The following is a 16,767-nucleotide window of genomic DNA, read 5'->3' on the forward strand; positions in this document are numbered from 1 at the left end:
AATGGCCAATTTTGGATAATGAGGTTGCTTTTTTTATTTCGTACTTTGATTAGCATATGATAAATTTAATCGACAAGAGCAGAGTTTGCTCATTTATGAATAAAATTATCAGTAATTTGAATAGGATCGTCAGCTCACTAATGAAATCATCAAAATCACACAATGTGAAGTTATCGACATCATCCTTGAAGTTGATCAACGAAGTCATCAATATCGACAATGAGAAATAGATTAGAGGACAACCAATGGTTGGTTATTTTGCTAATATTTTTCGATTGTTGTGATTTTTTGTAATCACTAGAAAGTTAATTCTTTTTTGTAATCGTTTGTAACTCGTGTTTGGAACCTCCGTTGGTAATTATCTTTCTAATCTTGCCATGTAATTCTGGTTTCCAATCTCGCGTCATTGATTAAATTTCCACGTGTTTCTTAACTGTAATTTCTAGATCTGCATCATCGATTAAACTCTAGCGTGTATCTTTGTTGTATATCCTAGGTGCTTTGTCAAATATTATATTTCGGTGTTGCAACTTGCGTTGTCAAGCTTTATTGGCAATAAAATTTTGGTATAATTTGTGTATGTTCACTTCTGTTTGAAGTGAAGTTATTTATTATCTTGTCTACTTGTGATAGTCCCCGTCTGGGGTCGCCACATGACTTGTCTCTTCTAATAAAAACTGAAAAACGACTTTGGATGAAAGATATTTCATTGTGAAGTCGAATTCCGGCGAAATATCATTTTGGCATGCTCGATTGGACCAATGTATTTGATTTGAGGAAGAACAATGCCGAGAACAAAGAATCATCCACAGCTTAATCATGCTGCGAGCAACAATCCCGGATATGGTTAACCAATCTGAGACCTTAACTGCTCAGCAACAAAACCAGGCCAAGGGGCAACTTCGAAATCTGGCGCACTTTAAGGAGGAGAGCATGCGAGAGAGTTAGCACTAAACCTTATTTTGGTGGCTACCATGAAGATGCTGTTCGAGAAATAGCTGTATAAGATGACAAATCACATAGTGAGACACATCTTTGATGTGATCAAGTCGATGGTCCTCAATTCGATCAACAATGTCATCTCTAGGCCCAAGACATTCGATCAGTCCATACCGATCCAACCGAACATGGCGGCTTCCAGGTATGTCCCCTCATCTCTTCATCAATTGAACGGCAAAAATCATTTAGGCCAAGTGATCCCACCACCATGAAAATTTTACAAAGGCTTGACAATCCTATCTACTTAAACCTAGGGGATAGGATGGTCAAGTCTATCAACGTATCTACCCTGAACCTAGGGGGCATGAAGGATGCAAACTTGCGAATCATGTTGAAGTGGCTGAACTCGTTATAACAATTAGGTGCCGACAAAGGAATGGTCAGGCTAGTAGATAGGAAACCACATCCTCGTTGGGTTGACGCAATACCTTACCCATGAAAATTCAAAAGTCCCGACTTCATTGTTTTCACTGGCGAAGATGACCAATCAACCATTGAATGAATAGGTTGATTTACTGCCCTATGTGAAGAGGCGGGAACAAATGAATTCCTGAGACTTAGGTTGTTCCCTTTGTCTTTCTAAAAATTGCATTTACTTGGCATACGACTTTATCTCCTAATTAAATCCATACTTGGGCTGAGATGGAAAAAAAAATCATTTTCTATTTTATAGACAATACTTGAAGTATCGATTGTTGATTTGGCTATAACTTATCTTTACGATAACAAATCAAATCGATTAGTTTGTTGCTTGATTTTAAGAGCGCTAGGAATAAATGCCTTCACTCTCGGAGGAAAAATCCATAAATTTGGCTTTTAGTGGATTGAAATTCTATCTTAAAGAAAAATTCAAAAGCCAAAATTTTGTCAATTTATTCCAATTAGCAACGAGAGTGTCTAAGTATGAGCAACTATGTAAGGGCAAATATAGAGAACCTCGTGAAGAGTGAAGACTTTACACAAAATGCACCATTCGTGGAAAAATGTGAGCTATATAATTAATTAGACCGAGATAAAATTCGGCAATAGAAAAATCAAATATGCTTACAACGATGGGGTACATGATGACTCTCAAATATCTAATTCGAACGAATAGAATGATTGATGAATCATATTCAAGAAATTTAAAGGAGGCAATTGTTGAGTAAAAAGATGAGGGCAAAGTCGGATCATTTATGAATAGAATTGTTGGTAACTTGAAGAGAATCAACAACTCATCATTGATGACATCTACAATACACAATGTGAAGTTATCGATGAGAACCTTGAAATTGATCAACAAAGTCATCGATATCGATAGCAAGCAATCACAAGACAACAATTACTAATTGATTGTTTTGCCACTATTTAAGAATCGTTGTAACTTCCCGTAACCGTTAGGAAGTTATCCCTTTTTCAGTGACCGTTTGTAATATTTGTTTGTAACTTTCACTTGTAACCTTCGTTAGTAATCATCGATTATAGAGTTTAAATAGTCACATCATACTCATCGGAGGCCACTCAGCACACAAACAAACAAGTACGTTATCTTCTCAATTTCTATATTGTGGTTATAGTTTCCAGAATCGTGTTGTCGGTTAAATGACGGCGTGCTTCCTATCATTAGTTTTCAATTCGGCGCCGTTGATTAAATTTCAGCGTGCGTCTTTTCTCTAATACATCCGAAGTGCCAAATGGCACTATTTCATGGGCTGCCAAAAAGGCCACGTGTCGTGCGCCGTTACTGTCGAGAAAATGTTGGGTGCCCACAGAGTGCCAGCACATTTTTACCCAACTCCATTCATTAGACGACATGTGTCTAATGGGCCCCCACATTTCAGATTTTTAAGAAATCGCTTGCCGTCTCTCTCTTCCGTAAACAGCCCCTCTCCTCTTTCTTCTTCCCGTGTCTTGCTCACCCACGAAGGGTCCCCCCACCACGAGGTGGCCCCCATGGATGCCAAGCCAGACAAGCTCCGCGACGAGATGCTCGATCTCCAGCACGCCGCCGCCTTCTTCCTCCGCACCAAGATCTCGGCCTCCGTCGATTGCTCCATCGCCGGGCGGTCGCCGGAGGTCGAGATCTTGGTAAAGAAAAGACCGACTTCCATAATCCGTATAAACTCAGAATCGAATCGCAAAGAAAATATGAACACATTCATGCATGGCAACAAAAATGAAAGAAAAGATCTCTATATTATTACATTACTTTCGCGAACGATTTAGAAAAGAAAAAAAAATCGCACCCGGCCCCCCTCTCTCTCCCTATCTCTAAGGCGTATTGGCAAGGACAATGTGGGAAGACAATTTTCCGCAGTACGACGGCGAGCCCGAGCAAGAGCCTCCCTTCAATTTCGACTTCTTCGCTCTCCTATCCAAACCCAAGGTCCTACGAGTTCCTGGACCTTGTCGATGGAGGACTTCGCTGCTCCCAGTGTTTTTTTTTTTTTTTTTAGGGCTCCTTCTTCGCCTTCGCTTGGTGATTCGTCGGAGGCGACGGCGGCGGAGGCGATGTACGAGGCGGGGCGGGAGCGGCGGCGTGGTTCCTCCACGAGAGAGCGGGGCGTCGCCGCAGGCGTGAATGAGAAGGAAAGATCGAGTTGTATAGACGAAGATCTCGGCTTGTGTTTCTGAAGGAAAGAGAGAGAGCATCGGAGAAGACAGATGCAGAAGAGAGAGAAGGTGGAGGGAAAGTGAGTGAGGGAGAGTTTACTTAAAAAATCTTAAATGTGGGTCCCATTAAACACGTGTGGTTCAGTGAATGGATTTGTGTAAAAATGTGCTGGCACCCCGTGGACGCCCAATATTTTCTCGCGCTTGTACATACAGCAACAGAGCACCCCCACTATCGTTCCCTGGCCTTACACGTGTCGCCACGTGTCCGGGGTCGAGCAATCCGTCGCCGTCGTGAACCGAAAGCATTTATGCCCGACGTGAGAGCCCCGATCCTTGTCGTCGTGGCGAGCCTTCTTCCCAGCTTTGAAGTCGAGAAGAAGGAAGCAAATACTAAAACGATGGGGCTGTCGAGCTTCCCGATAGCAGCAGAGGGGCTCTTGCCGTTTCTCGCTGTGAACACGGCCCTCTCGGTGTCGCACGTGAAGAGCACCTGGAGATCCGTCGTGCAATCCATCGCCGGCGGCGTCCCGGCTGAGGCTGAAGCGGAAGCCCGCGATCCCGCGCCTCGCGACGAAGGAGCAGCGACGAGGAGGGTCCGTGTGTAGCGATTCGAGGCGGTGTGCCCGGAAATGTCGGTGTCGGCGTCGGCGAACGAGTGTGGTTACTGTTGTTGCGTGTGCCTGTGCCGGTTCGAGGCGGAAGAAGAGGTGAGCGAGCTCAGCTGCAAGCATTTCTTCCACAGAGAGTGTCTGGAGAGGTGGTTCGAGAACGACCACAGGACTTGCCCTCTCTGCCGTTCCCTTCTCTGAGAAACGAAGATGGAGGGATCCTTGCGAGGTAGACACAGACAGGCGGAGCGACATTGGTACTTTTCGTCTTTTTCCCCCGCGTAAGAGCAGAGCACAGCAGAGCAGAGCAGGGGATGCACTTCTTCTTCTTCTTCTTCCTTCTTCTTCTTCGTTTTTGAAGGTGATTGCTCTTTGTGCACATGTATTTTTTTTTTTCTCCCTTCCTTCTGTTAAGTCAGTGTATGTAAATTTCCCAAAATGAAAGGTCGCGGATTCGAATGTCTGTACTATCCATAAGAGTTAGCGGCAAATAATCTATTACTAATGATAGGAGAGCCATCATTCACGTGGTCAAGTGTCTCCCACACGTTAATTAAGCGCAAAATAAACACACAAGTATTATTTCGCAATTACGCATAGAAAACTCACTCGAAAAACTCGGAGAAAAAAATCTAATACTCCTTTTGTGTTCTCTGTTATTTCCATAATCATAGTGACTGTGTATATATTATTCCTAACCAATATAGAAAACCTTTTTTTCTAGGAAACATCCTTAAACTGGGGGGACATATTATCAACAATCTCCGCATAGTCCCAAAGTTTGAGCCAAATTATAATACTCGCTATCCATATGAACTCTCCAAACGCCTCCATAGATGCCCAACCTTGATAGACGTTCATCATGCCCAAGGTAAGCTTAGGCTTGTCTAGAGGAATGAACTTGGTCCACATGTCCATTCCATCGCAAGAAGCTTCTTCAAGGTCACATCATCTCTTGATATGTTAAATCCGACGCACTAATTTTGATCACAAATGAACCCGATTCTCCCGGTATCTCTAACTTTCATTGAACACCGCATTAGCCCCATGTACGGCATCAGCATTACTACCCTGGTTATTAGACGACACCACCTCTTCAGCTCCTTTAGTAGCCACCATGCCTCGGAACGGCATCAACCAAAATAAAATACAACTAACGGAAGCAAAGGCATAACTACTCAGTAATCGACTATCTTTTGCATGTCCTGCGCAACCAGGATTCACACACCCTAGTTACTGCCACCTATATTCTCCAAACATATCCCAATATTTGTCGTCCCCAAAAAAATCAGCAGAATTCACTTCGCAACATCACAATGTGTACCTAAATTAATCATATATACACTTCTAATATCAATTATTGTAATAAAATCCGGAAGCTAACTAGATATTACGATTAAATCAATGCGAATAACCATAGAAATAAATAATGCCTAATAAAGAACACCATAGATTAACATGATTCGATTTGGGTGTCGATACCCATAGCGATCCATCAATAATCGGAGAATCACAGAGTTATAATTGTCCATAAACCAAAACCTATGCCCAAACCTATGTTTAATCTAGCGTTTGTCAAAAATGCGAGAAAAATATACTAGAAGTGTCATAACTTATGTACGGCGTTCACTTGAGTGCTATAACTTTTAAAACGTTCACTTAAGTGCCATAATTTTAAAAAATCATTTACTTGAGTGCCAAGTCGGAGCAAAATCGTTCACGTGAGTGATACAGTAACTTTTCCAGATTTTCCGGCGTCCACGTCAATATGACACTCAAGTAAACGATTTTTGAAAGTTATGGCACTCAAGTGAACGCCGTACAAAAGTTATGGCACTTCTAGATTCAAACCTGGGACCTCATCGGTTTAACTATCTAAGGCTCAAGGATCTCATCAACTCAACCAACGCCTTATTGGCTATGCCCAAACCTATGTTTAATCTAGCGTTTGTCAAAAATGCTATCGGGCTGTCCAATCCATAGCCGGACGATCAAAGTTGACCTCAAAACCAAAAAGAACATTAGCGGTTGTCGAGGATCTTTGCTTGGTCGAGTCCTCCAAGGTCAAGACCATTTCCCGCTTGCTTTGGGAGGGAGCCTTATTCAATAATGAGCCACGATTTCGACCTCAGATTAGTTTTTTGGTTGTCACGGTCTTTCTTCTCTCTTTCCTAAAAAGCTTTATAGTCCCATATCAACCTATATATTGTGCTCGGCTCGGCCCCTTTTTCCATGACGGTTCATTTTCGACAAATCCTCAACAACATACAAGAAAGTTCGATTGGACCGAGCTCAAAATCACCGTCGGCCTCCATCAAATCTTATCAAATTCGGTCGGGGTCAATGACCAACGAGGAAGTTCCCTTGGATCGAGCTCAAAAGTGCCGTCGGACTTCATTAAATCTCATTAAATTCAATTCAGTTAAGCTTCATAGCCCGGAAGAATTCCCAACTCATATTTTTTAGACGTTCGGACTCGTTGTTGTCTCATTTGTGTAGAAAGAACCAAGGGAGTTGTGCCTTTATCCGTAAAAAGGTCGAGTTAGAGACTATACCCATTTAAATCTATTTTAATATAATTCGACATCATTGTTCTTGTCTGTTTAGGACTTGAGATTTGATTGTGCTACGATATTGTTTTACGATGTTTTTTGTCAAGAAAAGGACGTCGGAAGCCAAATTTTTAGGCCTAATTATTTTCAGCATATTTGATTATTGTAATTATGTAATTCAAGTTATTTAAGACTTTATTAAGATGTTTCATACATATATTGCTTTTATAAGGATGGAGGCAGCATAAGTCTCTCAACTTTTCCTATATGTTCAATCAGGTCCGTGAACTTTTCTTTTTGTGCAATTATATCCATAAACTACCCAATTTCTCTTGTTCTAAACGGTCCTTCTGTTAGAAAAGTGAACAAAAATGCTGACGTGCCTATTTATTTGCCATTTAGTGCCGCGCTGGCATCCACGTGGCATCCCATATGGCAATAAAAATGACCCTAAGAAACTATAGAATGCTAAATATATTTTTCAACATCTAAAAAAAAAATCGACCGAAAAAAAAACATCCGACAAAAAAAGGAAATCCTATCAAGTGAAAAGAGAGATGAGTGAAGCTCGGAGCATCGCTCCATGATGGTACCATCACGGCAACAAGCACCGGCAAGGGGGTTTCGGCCCCTCGTCGGGCTTAAGTGAACACAGCAAGGTCGCCGCCACCTTCACCATTTGAACAAATACACTGTTATTTTTATCAAAATAATTCAGGTTTTCTCAAGAAACGGCCTTGGATAATGAACTGTGGTAATTTCGTCGCCAAGTTAACTTGTCAAAATGAGTAATAAACTCATTTATTAAGTTATATATGATGGGCTGAATTGTTGTATGGATTAGTTATATTTAATAAATATATTTAAACATAATATGGGTGTTAAATGGGTCGTAAATGGGTTTACAATTTATTTAGACCTAGCCTACCTTTATGACTCTATCTCCCCCTCACTTAATCCGTATTCTCACTTCAATTTAAATACGAGTTTTTCTAGGTTAAGTTACATATGGAAGTATTTTAGGCATATGGTTCGGGTCGAGTATGAATTGGATATGGGTTACTAGATTTACATATAAATTCGACTATTTGGGTCGGATATTTTTTACCTGTTTGACAGTTCTACCGCCAAGCTACAGGCAAGAATTATCCCTCCCATCGAACACCTATAGCGGCGAAACAACTATGGCGGCCAAACAAAATTCTTGACCCGCCGTTGATCATTTCAAAAACAGAATGAATCTGAAATCTGTTCATTAAGCAATATGGCGACAACCTTATCCACCTATATTAAGTGAGGGTGGGTCGATTAATCCAGGTACAAACATATTGAGACAATCCAGTCTGAAGCATATGACACAGTCAAATGATGTTCTCATCAGTGTACAACCAAGAAAAGCAAAAGCAATCCGATGAAGCCTACGACAGAGTCGGTTGAATCAGAACCAAGCCCGACATAATAACATGCGTGGCTGTTATTTACGTAGCGTAATGACGATCAGGGCATGTTTCAGCCACTCTTCCTGCTGGACATCCACTTGCTCAACTCGAACTTCTTGTGCTCCATCTGGATGAATTCCTCGGCTTCTCCGTTGACGTCCTCGTCCGCAAACTCGCTGCGCACGCCGCCCTTCACGCCACGCGCCGGGGCATACTGGTACACCTCTTCGTACTCCGCGACTCGGTCCCTACGAGGCCCCGTCCTATCAGCGTTGCCATGTCGACCGTCGTAGGCACGAGGAGGATTTGCGTAGTAAGGGTAGCTGTCGCACAAGGTCGCATCCGTGTCGGAGCGCCGGACTAGGTAATCACGGGGTTCGTCGATGTGGTGGTGGTGGTGGTGGTGCCCGGCATGAGGAGGGTACTCAACTCGGTAACCACGTGCTTCCTCCTCGTTGTGTTGGCGCCAGGCATGATTAGGGGTGCTTGAAAATGACATTGTTGCTTCGTGGGTGGGGGCTTTGGAACAGAAGCTGGAAAAACAGTCTTAAGGTGTCTGTATCTAAACCTTCGTTTTCATCTGCAGCATTTATAGGCAAAATTGAAGCAGAAGATCATGAGGCTCCGATTGAACGGACTACGCCGAATCCGATTCCGCGGATTGACCCGGATGAGGTGCTAAATAGGACCACGTTTCTTTCAACTTGGCGTAAAAAAGAAAGAAGAATCTCTTGAAAAGCACTTTGGTAGCATTATTCTTCTGATGGAATCTTCAGATGTTCTAGTTAAAGGCTGCAAAACGAATAACCATATCAGAGGGTTGGGGCTCCGTGTGGACGCTCGTTGCGCGGTCCTTTCGCCCCGGAATCGAATCTCGAACAGAGTCAAAAAGGCTTTTCGAATTTTACGACGTGAGGTTAGATATTTGGTTTCAGGCCCGTGTTTTTTGACTAGTTTGTGCACGGCAAAGTCCCGGGGTGCGGAAAGGTGGAGGTCTGAGCTGCGACGGAACCGCCGCGCCGCCGGATGCGAATGGCATATAGGTGGCTAAAGTTTCTCCTATTCTGGCTAAAATTCAAAAAGGAATAAACTCCTCCTCCTCCTCCTCTTGCAACAACAGTACGTAAGCTTGAATGGCAAGAGAACAGATGCCAAATTTGAAATGACGAGTGTTCTGATACCATTTCATTACTATAAAGGGAGGTGGGAAGTAAAAGTACAGCTGAAGCTTGAACGTATCTGCGTCCGGGCTTCGATCATAAACTAGCATTACCCATTAAAGGTTCTTTTTCATTGGCACACTAACATTTCCTATTGAGAGAATATAACTTTATGATCGATGAATTTCACATTAGAGTTTCTAATATTTCGTAAATTAAGATTCGTTTGGAAACTATGATTAGTGGGCCACCAAAGAATAGTTTTGCATGTTATATTTAGAGGTGGCAAAATGGATCTAGAATCCATATTTGACCCATATTGTGTGGTGACGGGATCATAAATGGGTTCCTTGAGTTTTAAAAGTGGACCATAAATTAGTTACTTAGAAACTTAATGGGGTTTAAATAGATTATAAATTGATTAGCTAAAAAAATTATAAAAAAAAATTAGCAATATATATTTTAAAAAATGTAAAAAAAATAATTCTCTAAACTCGACTTTAATATTGAAGTGTTTTAACAATATAGGTTGGGTCGGATCGGGTATAGGTCACTAGATTTGTATAATATGAAAATAGGCCAATATGGATCGAACCATATTCGACCCGACCTAAACCCTACTCGATCCACTCATTTGACACTTCTAGCATCTAGAAATGGCCATTAGGCCACGCTAGCTCGGACACGCCCGTTTTATCCCGGGCAAATGCTCCACCCAAGCTTGTGGACTCTAATGCTCCTACCCAAGCCCGAATCCCTATTAACGGCTGAGCCCACTACTTGGGCCCATGTGTACCTGGGCCGAGGCCCATCGGATGGCAGCACGTTAAAAAGAATTCCAAACAATGCCGCGCAGGGTTCGCAGCGGTGGACGTCCGCTGTTCCGAAGACATTGAAAACCGAGGTCTTCCCTGATGGTACGAAGTCATGGGCTATACAGGCAGCACTCTCGAGTACGACCAGGCGAGGATCCCGCTACAATTTGCACGTTATACACTCGCCGTCGGGCAACCCCTCGGTTTGCGCCGTGCAAGTAACGGGCCTTGCGGCTGCATGTTACGCGCATTTCCACGATCGAAGAACACGGGAAAATGCAAGCGACGTTATTAAGAGAAAAGAGCGGAATTGGCGCATCTCCCCTCCACACGTGATTTTCAAGCCTTATCGACTTCGGATTCGGGGACAAGTCCGATCAAATTTCGCATAAGGGGCGAACGGGGATTTGATTGCACTTTTACATTCTCCAAATCGTGAACATGTACACATGTTTCTGCAATTGCATTTCCTTTGATAGTTTCGACCCTCTCGGGAGAAATTCGCCAATTGCAAGATGGAGTGCAAATCATCTTCTCACAATATGGCACTTACGTTTCCCAACGGCTCTCCCAAACCCCATCAGTCGCGACAGGCTTTCTCTCGTCAATTCGTTATTGCCGTAGAGCCGCCACCGGCTTATATATAATCTCAATTAGGAGCCGGGTAAAGCGCGGGAGATTGCTTTTACCTTGCTAACCGGATGATATGAGTCCATGAACTTGTGATTGATCCCAATTCATGTTTCGGATGAGGAAGACCATACTTATCTCCACATCCCTTCGGAGTTTCGCAACGTGGTTTGTCTCATCCATGACGAAACATCCCTCAAATCAAGAATCACTCGTTAAGAGCAACGACGAAACCTAAAAATGATGTTGTCCAACATCAGTGTCCCTTTATGACATCGCGTTCCAAAGGGGAAAAAAAGAAATGGAGGAGAAAAAAGATAGATTTCCTTCGCGTCTCGTTTCGAAATCATCGGCGCCATTTGTCTGGCCAAGCTTCGTTCGTCATCGCCGAAAAAGTTAGGGTAGTCGACCCTCTTCCGTTGAAAGGAAAGGGAAACCCTAGAAAGATGGACAGAAGCAAATGGAAATGAAAAATGAAGAGAGGAGAGGAGAGAAGATGCTCCTTCACTTGTTACCATGTGAGCTCAGCATATTGTATGAGAAAACAATTGGTAAGTAATAAATCAAGAGAGATTCAACCAATCAGAAGTCAACTAGCAAGCCCATTATTTTTCGTTGTAGGGTCGCGTCTATACCGATTTAAAATAAGTTCACATTATTTGGATTTGTTCCGATCATTGAGCCAATCATGGATTTCCAACTGACACGGGTGAGCCTTTTAATTAAGTTCATATTTTCAATTTACCCTCTTAAGAAGCTAAGCATACGATAAATAGTTTCTTTTTCTTTCTTTTTTTTTTTTTATAATCAAGTGGCACAAGGATAGAGACCCGGCTATCTGAAGGTCCCCGAAACAACCCAACAAGCTCCTGGAAACCAGTTAAGTCCATGCATTTGACCTATGCAGGTGCGCCTAATCCGAAGCGGTTCGCTAGGAGGCCAGTTGGAAGTTATTGGTTGTTTTGGGCTTGAAGCCATGGGAGTTGGGGTAGGAGCAGGACAAAGTGAACCTGACTATTAAAATAGAAGTAGGCCGAGGTCAAAGAGACAAGAAAGGGAGTGAATAACTATGCCTTCCCCAAATGCTTCGTGGAAAACTTGGGGTTAGGAGCAGGACCAAGTGACCTTAATTTTAATAATTAGAAGTAGGCCAAGGTCAAAGAGACAAGCAAGGAGCGAATAACTATGCCTTCCCCATATGCCAGCTTCTCCTGCCAGAGAGGCAAGCCTGGCCCTTTCCTCTTCTCCAGTTTAGACAGAACATGATAACCTCCCTCATGGATAATAAAAGTTGGCCCACGTTAGAGATATTATTAGTATGTTCAGTTGTCATGATAGGCAAAGCCAAAACATCTAATCACATTCATCAATTGGAGAACATGTCCTGTCACATAAACTCGAGACTAAGCAGGCCTTCGCGTCGGATAATCCGATAATGAAGACCTATATAACCATGTCATTATCAGCAGATAAAAAGGTACGTCAGGAGAACCCATTGGTAATGTTTAGATTTTCCGCAAACCCTTCATAAGCTTGTGTTAGACCAGCAAATCCTCATGTCTTGGTCACAGTTGACAACCAAACTCAGAACCAAAGACCAAGTCAAGGGCATCATCTCACATTGGGTAACACTGATACCCGGTCACCTAACCCTAAAGATCCTCAGGCCAAAGTCAAGAGGGCCAGCATTGCACAAAACATTACCAGCTGATATTTCAGAGGCAAGGCAAGGCTGTTTGCTATGATTTTTGCCATGTCCAGCCTGAATTATGCAACCCTGGATAAAGGAAGGAATACCCCGAGAACGAGGACTTATACATGAATGTGCAACTGATGGCGAATTGCTGAACTCACAGTCACAATCAATATCCAACCTTGGAAAAGATGCCTTGTAGATATCACATTTGGCTGAACTCATTAGTTGCCTTCTATGAAAGGCGTAGCGACCAAAAGACCAAATCATTCCAAAGCCAGTTTTTATACCAATTATAATGGAGAAATGTACTGGCAAATCCTTTTCCGTATGATCGAAGGGAAAGTCTAAATTAACACTCATAGAACACGAGTGTGCTCGACAATAACTGGTAAAAAACTTCTGCAGGAAATTATGAGATAGAGCGACATTCAGAAAGCGAAGCCATGGCGTCAGCCCTATGATCAATAGATAAATAATGGCAATCAGATTATACAAATGAAACTCGTCAAGATGGACATTTAGCATAAATTTGTCTCAAAACAGAAGCCATATCAGTTGGTATACAAGGCAAAACATGTGATACCAACGCCCAAGTAAAACTACACTCGGCAACAAGTTCCATCAATTCCCACCATGGCTAACAAGCCCTCCTCCCAGCAACCATAATTTCTCCAACTCTGGAAAAAGATTATGTACAAAGCCTCACCTAAATGTCCAAGATGGTCCCAAAAACCTGGAAGGATGATATCTCAGCAGGACATCCAGAGCAGCTACATCGGCGACATGCCTCGTCCAGTGAACCCCAGATGAGGAGTCAACAAAGCTGTGCCTTAAGCCTTCATAGAGCTCTCGCAGTATGAAAATGTCAGCCACTTTCTCTCAGGCAATTTCCCGGCAAAAGAAATTTGTACTTGTCGGCATTTTCCAGGAGATATGAAGGAAGGTGAACGGCCGAGAAGGAATGCGGAACAGGTCCCATCTTCCCAATGATCTCCTTGAACGTGTGCTCCTCTGGAAGCATATCGAAAAGATCAGCTCCCTTGCATATCACTCTCTGAACTCTCTTTGGGTTCAAAAAGTGGGGGAACCTCACTCTATCGAAGTGGCTGTAGGCCTTCATCTTGAATATGAACTCACTGATGCGGCGGAAGCAAAAGCTGCAATGCCAACCAGCATCTGCCAAGATGTCATCCGTCTGACGGTAGTGCGCATATTTCGTCACGCCGGATTGATACCTATGCACCGACGCTCTCCAGCTATTATTATCAACTAGGAATTCAAACGAATAAAGATAATTCTTAAGCTGAAGATGCAAAATAGGCGGGATCTCGTCACACCACCGCAAGAGATTGATAGTGTGTCTGCTCGGAATCTCATCCACATCCGACATAATCAACAAATCATCATCAGTTATGCCAGCAAGCTTAATGAGCCGATCCAACATGACTCTTTGATAAGCTTCCTCGACAAACGGGTTCTCCCCCTTCTTAAATCTCCCTGGGATATTACCGTAAGTCAATCGAGGCTCAACAAATTTGAACCGATCTTTGTTGGCGGCAAAAACCAGAGGTTTTGCAAATCCAGTGAAGGTCGAATTCGATTCGAGGAGAACAAACTGTGTTATATAAGGGTACAGCTCTTTCCACCTAATAGTGAGGAGGTCCAGCTCATTGCTGAACAACACAGCATCATACACCCGTCTCGGGAACTCCCGGATCCCCCAACCGTGGAGCTTGCAGAGGTTCTCCATGGACACGTTCTCGTGGTAGTAATGTGGTATGTCATGGAACGGTTTGGGTGGCGACTCCCATAACGGCCGCAGGAAGTATGAAATCTTCTGCCCGTGTATGTAGATGCCGAGAATACACGTCGGAATAAGGATGAACAGCAGCAAGAGCGTCTTCAAGTCCAAGCCGCGCAGCATGCAACGCAGTCTCGACAAGCTCAAGGCTCGATCTGAGTCCTGCAAATTCGAATTCACACATCCACTTTTAGAACACAATTCAATGCCAACTAAAAGAGACCAGAAAAGGTTAAGGTAAATCAAGAACCCAGGTATACAACAAAAAGCTTAGCTAATGCCCACCATCAACAAGCAACCAAAATCCACAAGATGCAGAAAAACATAGATTGGGCTTTCAAATGTCAGTCAATTACTTTTAACAAAAAGCTCCGGGCTTTCCTTTCTTCCCAGTCAAAAAACCTAGCATGTACTTTACCAACTTCTATGGATGCTAAAGATTAAAAATAAAAAAAAAAAACCGCACGCTTTTTCAAAGATCATGTCTATTCCCCGATCCGCTGATGCTTCACAAATCAGCATCGCCTTACCTATCTTTTTTAGGGCCCACAATTCAAACAAAAAAAACGACAATGAGAACCCAAATCACACGGCTGAAACTACAAGGTCTCTGTTCTTTGCCCCATAGGAAGTATCAGGGAAAGCGCACGAAACCATCCCACATTTTCGCCGCCGGCGAGGAACAAACGGACACAATCACACGACGACGAATCGAAGAACACCAAACGAGATCTGAAACGAAGCCTGCACGAAAACAGATCGACGTCGACAAGGGTCGAAACTCGCGAAGTTACCTGGCCACAGAGGTCGCCGCAAATATCATCAGTCTTCTTGGAGCAGTAATGCCCACCAGTCTCACTCATCATCCACCACATTTTTTCTCCGCCGTCAGATTTCTCCTTCTTCCCACACGAAAAACAAGGGACGAGCGCCTCGATCTCGCAAAATTTAGGGCGCCTTTAGCTTATCGACAGATCGGCTCCCGAATTTACCCAAATGCCCTCGCACCCACTTCGCGATCGGCCCGCAGAACCGAGGGGCAGGACTAGAATCAGACCCTACTCGGCTCTCCGGATCTCGGCTCCTCTCTGAACAAAACACTCCCCCAAAGTTCCCAACTTTAAGGCTCGAACTCCAAAGTCCAATCGCTTCTTCGACGACCGCGGCGAGAAGAAGAGCACGGGCTCCTCTCCTTCGTCTTCCTCAGCCGGTGCAGGGGAGATACAGGAGGAGGATTTCCCGAGAGAACGAGGAGGGGTAAAACTCACAGGCACGAATCAAACAATAAAAGAATAAAAGAATACGATGAACAACAAGAAGGAAAGTGGGAGGGAGGGAGAGAGAGAAGATGAAGAAGAATCTGATGGGACGAAAAAGCTGTGGCCTCTCTGTTGATTGGGTGGCAGTTGGAAAGATCACTCCTCGATGTGCCCCTCTCTCTCTCTCTTCTTTCTCTCTCTAAAAAGCTTCGCAAACACACCCCCACCAAAGCAGAAGAAGGAGAAGAGTTAGCCGTTTCCCTTGTCCTGTACCCCCCACGGCTTTTCTTTATATCACCAACCGGGGAAAACCCCCGAGATATCCCCCGACCAGTGCGCAGACGACGAAATTACGATGAAGGCCGTGTGAGTTACTACGAAACCGCGTGTCCGGGTCGCTGTCAAGGAGGCAGGGGTTTAGGGTAGTTTGGTCATTTCGGGAAAGCGCTGATTTTATTACTTCTTTTAATATTCTCTGTGGGTTGGGGGCTGGGCTGGGGGGTGGGTCCCAACGCGCCTCTTGACTGGGCTCAAGACAGACTGTGTCGCGTTTCCTCTTTGATGCGTTGTTGGGCAGCGAGCGAGAGGGCTACACGTGCTTTCGGAAAGCCACGTCATCGCGATCACTTAAATCAATCGCGTGGTAACCAAAATCATGAATTGTTTTCAAACGACTAGTTCGTAACGAAAGGGCAAAAGAAAAGGATTAAATTTTATTTTTTTTAATGTAAAACGGGAAATCAAGCGACGCTTACGAATTTTAATCGGATCACTTGAAAATTACTCGATTCCTAGTGCGGAATTCTTGTACTTCTCTTACGTGCGAGCCGATTTAGTATTTAGTAGCTAGGATGTGGAGAGGTCGCACGAATTTCGTTTGGTTCAACTCGCCTTTGAATTTTCAACCCCAAAAAAAAAAAACAAAACAAAAAAGCTCACCTTCGAATTGGTCCTTGTTGGAGAGAGATGCTGAAAGTTAAAGGCCGATGGCTCCTTTTTGACGTTCGAGATATTTTGTTAGAGATATTTTAGATATCTTTTTATGTTTGGAAGATACTTAGGATATTTTCTTAAATATGGAATGGATCGTATGTCGGTTATTATTTCTAGAATGCGCCACAACTCGATCGGGAAGATGATCAAAAGGTTTGCTCGAATGATGCATGTCCTATCGGCGTTTTAAGCAAAAACCCTAGGAGTCTTTGAAGGCCTA

General features: G+C 43.5%; 2 protein-coding genes and 1 pseudogene across 2 annotated transcripts; 1 reads left to right on the plus strand and 2 right to left on the minus strand.

Annotated features, from left to right (window-relative positions):
- Window positions 1-3,887: 3,887 nt before the first annotated feature.
- On the plus strand, window positions 3,888-4,549 carry LOC115751356 (annotated as a pseudogene).
- Window positions 4,550-7,990: 3,441 nt separating this feature from the next.
- On the minus strand, window positions 7,991-8,925 carry LOC115751347. Its single transcript, XM_030689231.2, has one exon. The coding sequence runs from the start codon at window positions 8,690-8,692 to the stop codon at window positions 8,264-8,266; it is 429 nt and encodes a 142-aa protein (XP_030545091.1). The 5' UTR covers window positions 8,693-8,925; the 3' UTR covers window positions 7,991-8,263.
- Window positions 8,926-12,943: 4,018 nt separating this feature from the next.
- Window positions 12,944-15,814, minus strand: LOC115751340 (beta-1,4-mannosyl-glycoprotein 4-beta-N-acetylglucosaminyltransferase-like). The gene is made up of 2 exons (XM_030689225.2): window positions 15,090-15,814; window positions 12,944-14,457 (listed from the first exon to the last, which is right to left on the minus strand). Exons 1-2 carry the CDS (start codon window positions 15,168-15,170, stop codon window positions 13,360-13,362), a joined length of 1,179 nt encoding a protein of 392 aa, XP_030545085.1. The 5' UTR covers window positions 15,171-15,814; the 3' UTR covers window positions 12,944-13,359.
- Window positions 15,815-16,767: the final 953 nt, after the last annotated feature.

Source organism: Rhodamnia argentea, chromosome 1 (genome assembly GCF_020921035.1).
Source record: "Rhodamnia argentea isolate NSW1041297 chromosome 1, ASM2092103v1, whole genome shotgun sequence".
NCBI classification, from domain to species: Eukaryota; Viridiplantae; Streptophyta; class Magnoliopsida; order Myrtales; family Myrtaceae; genus Rhodamnia; species Rhodamnia argentea.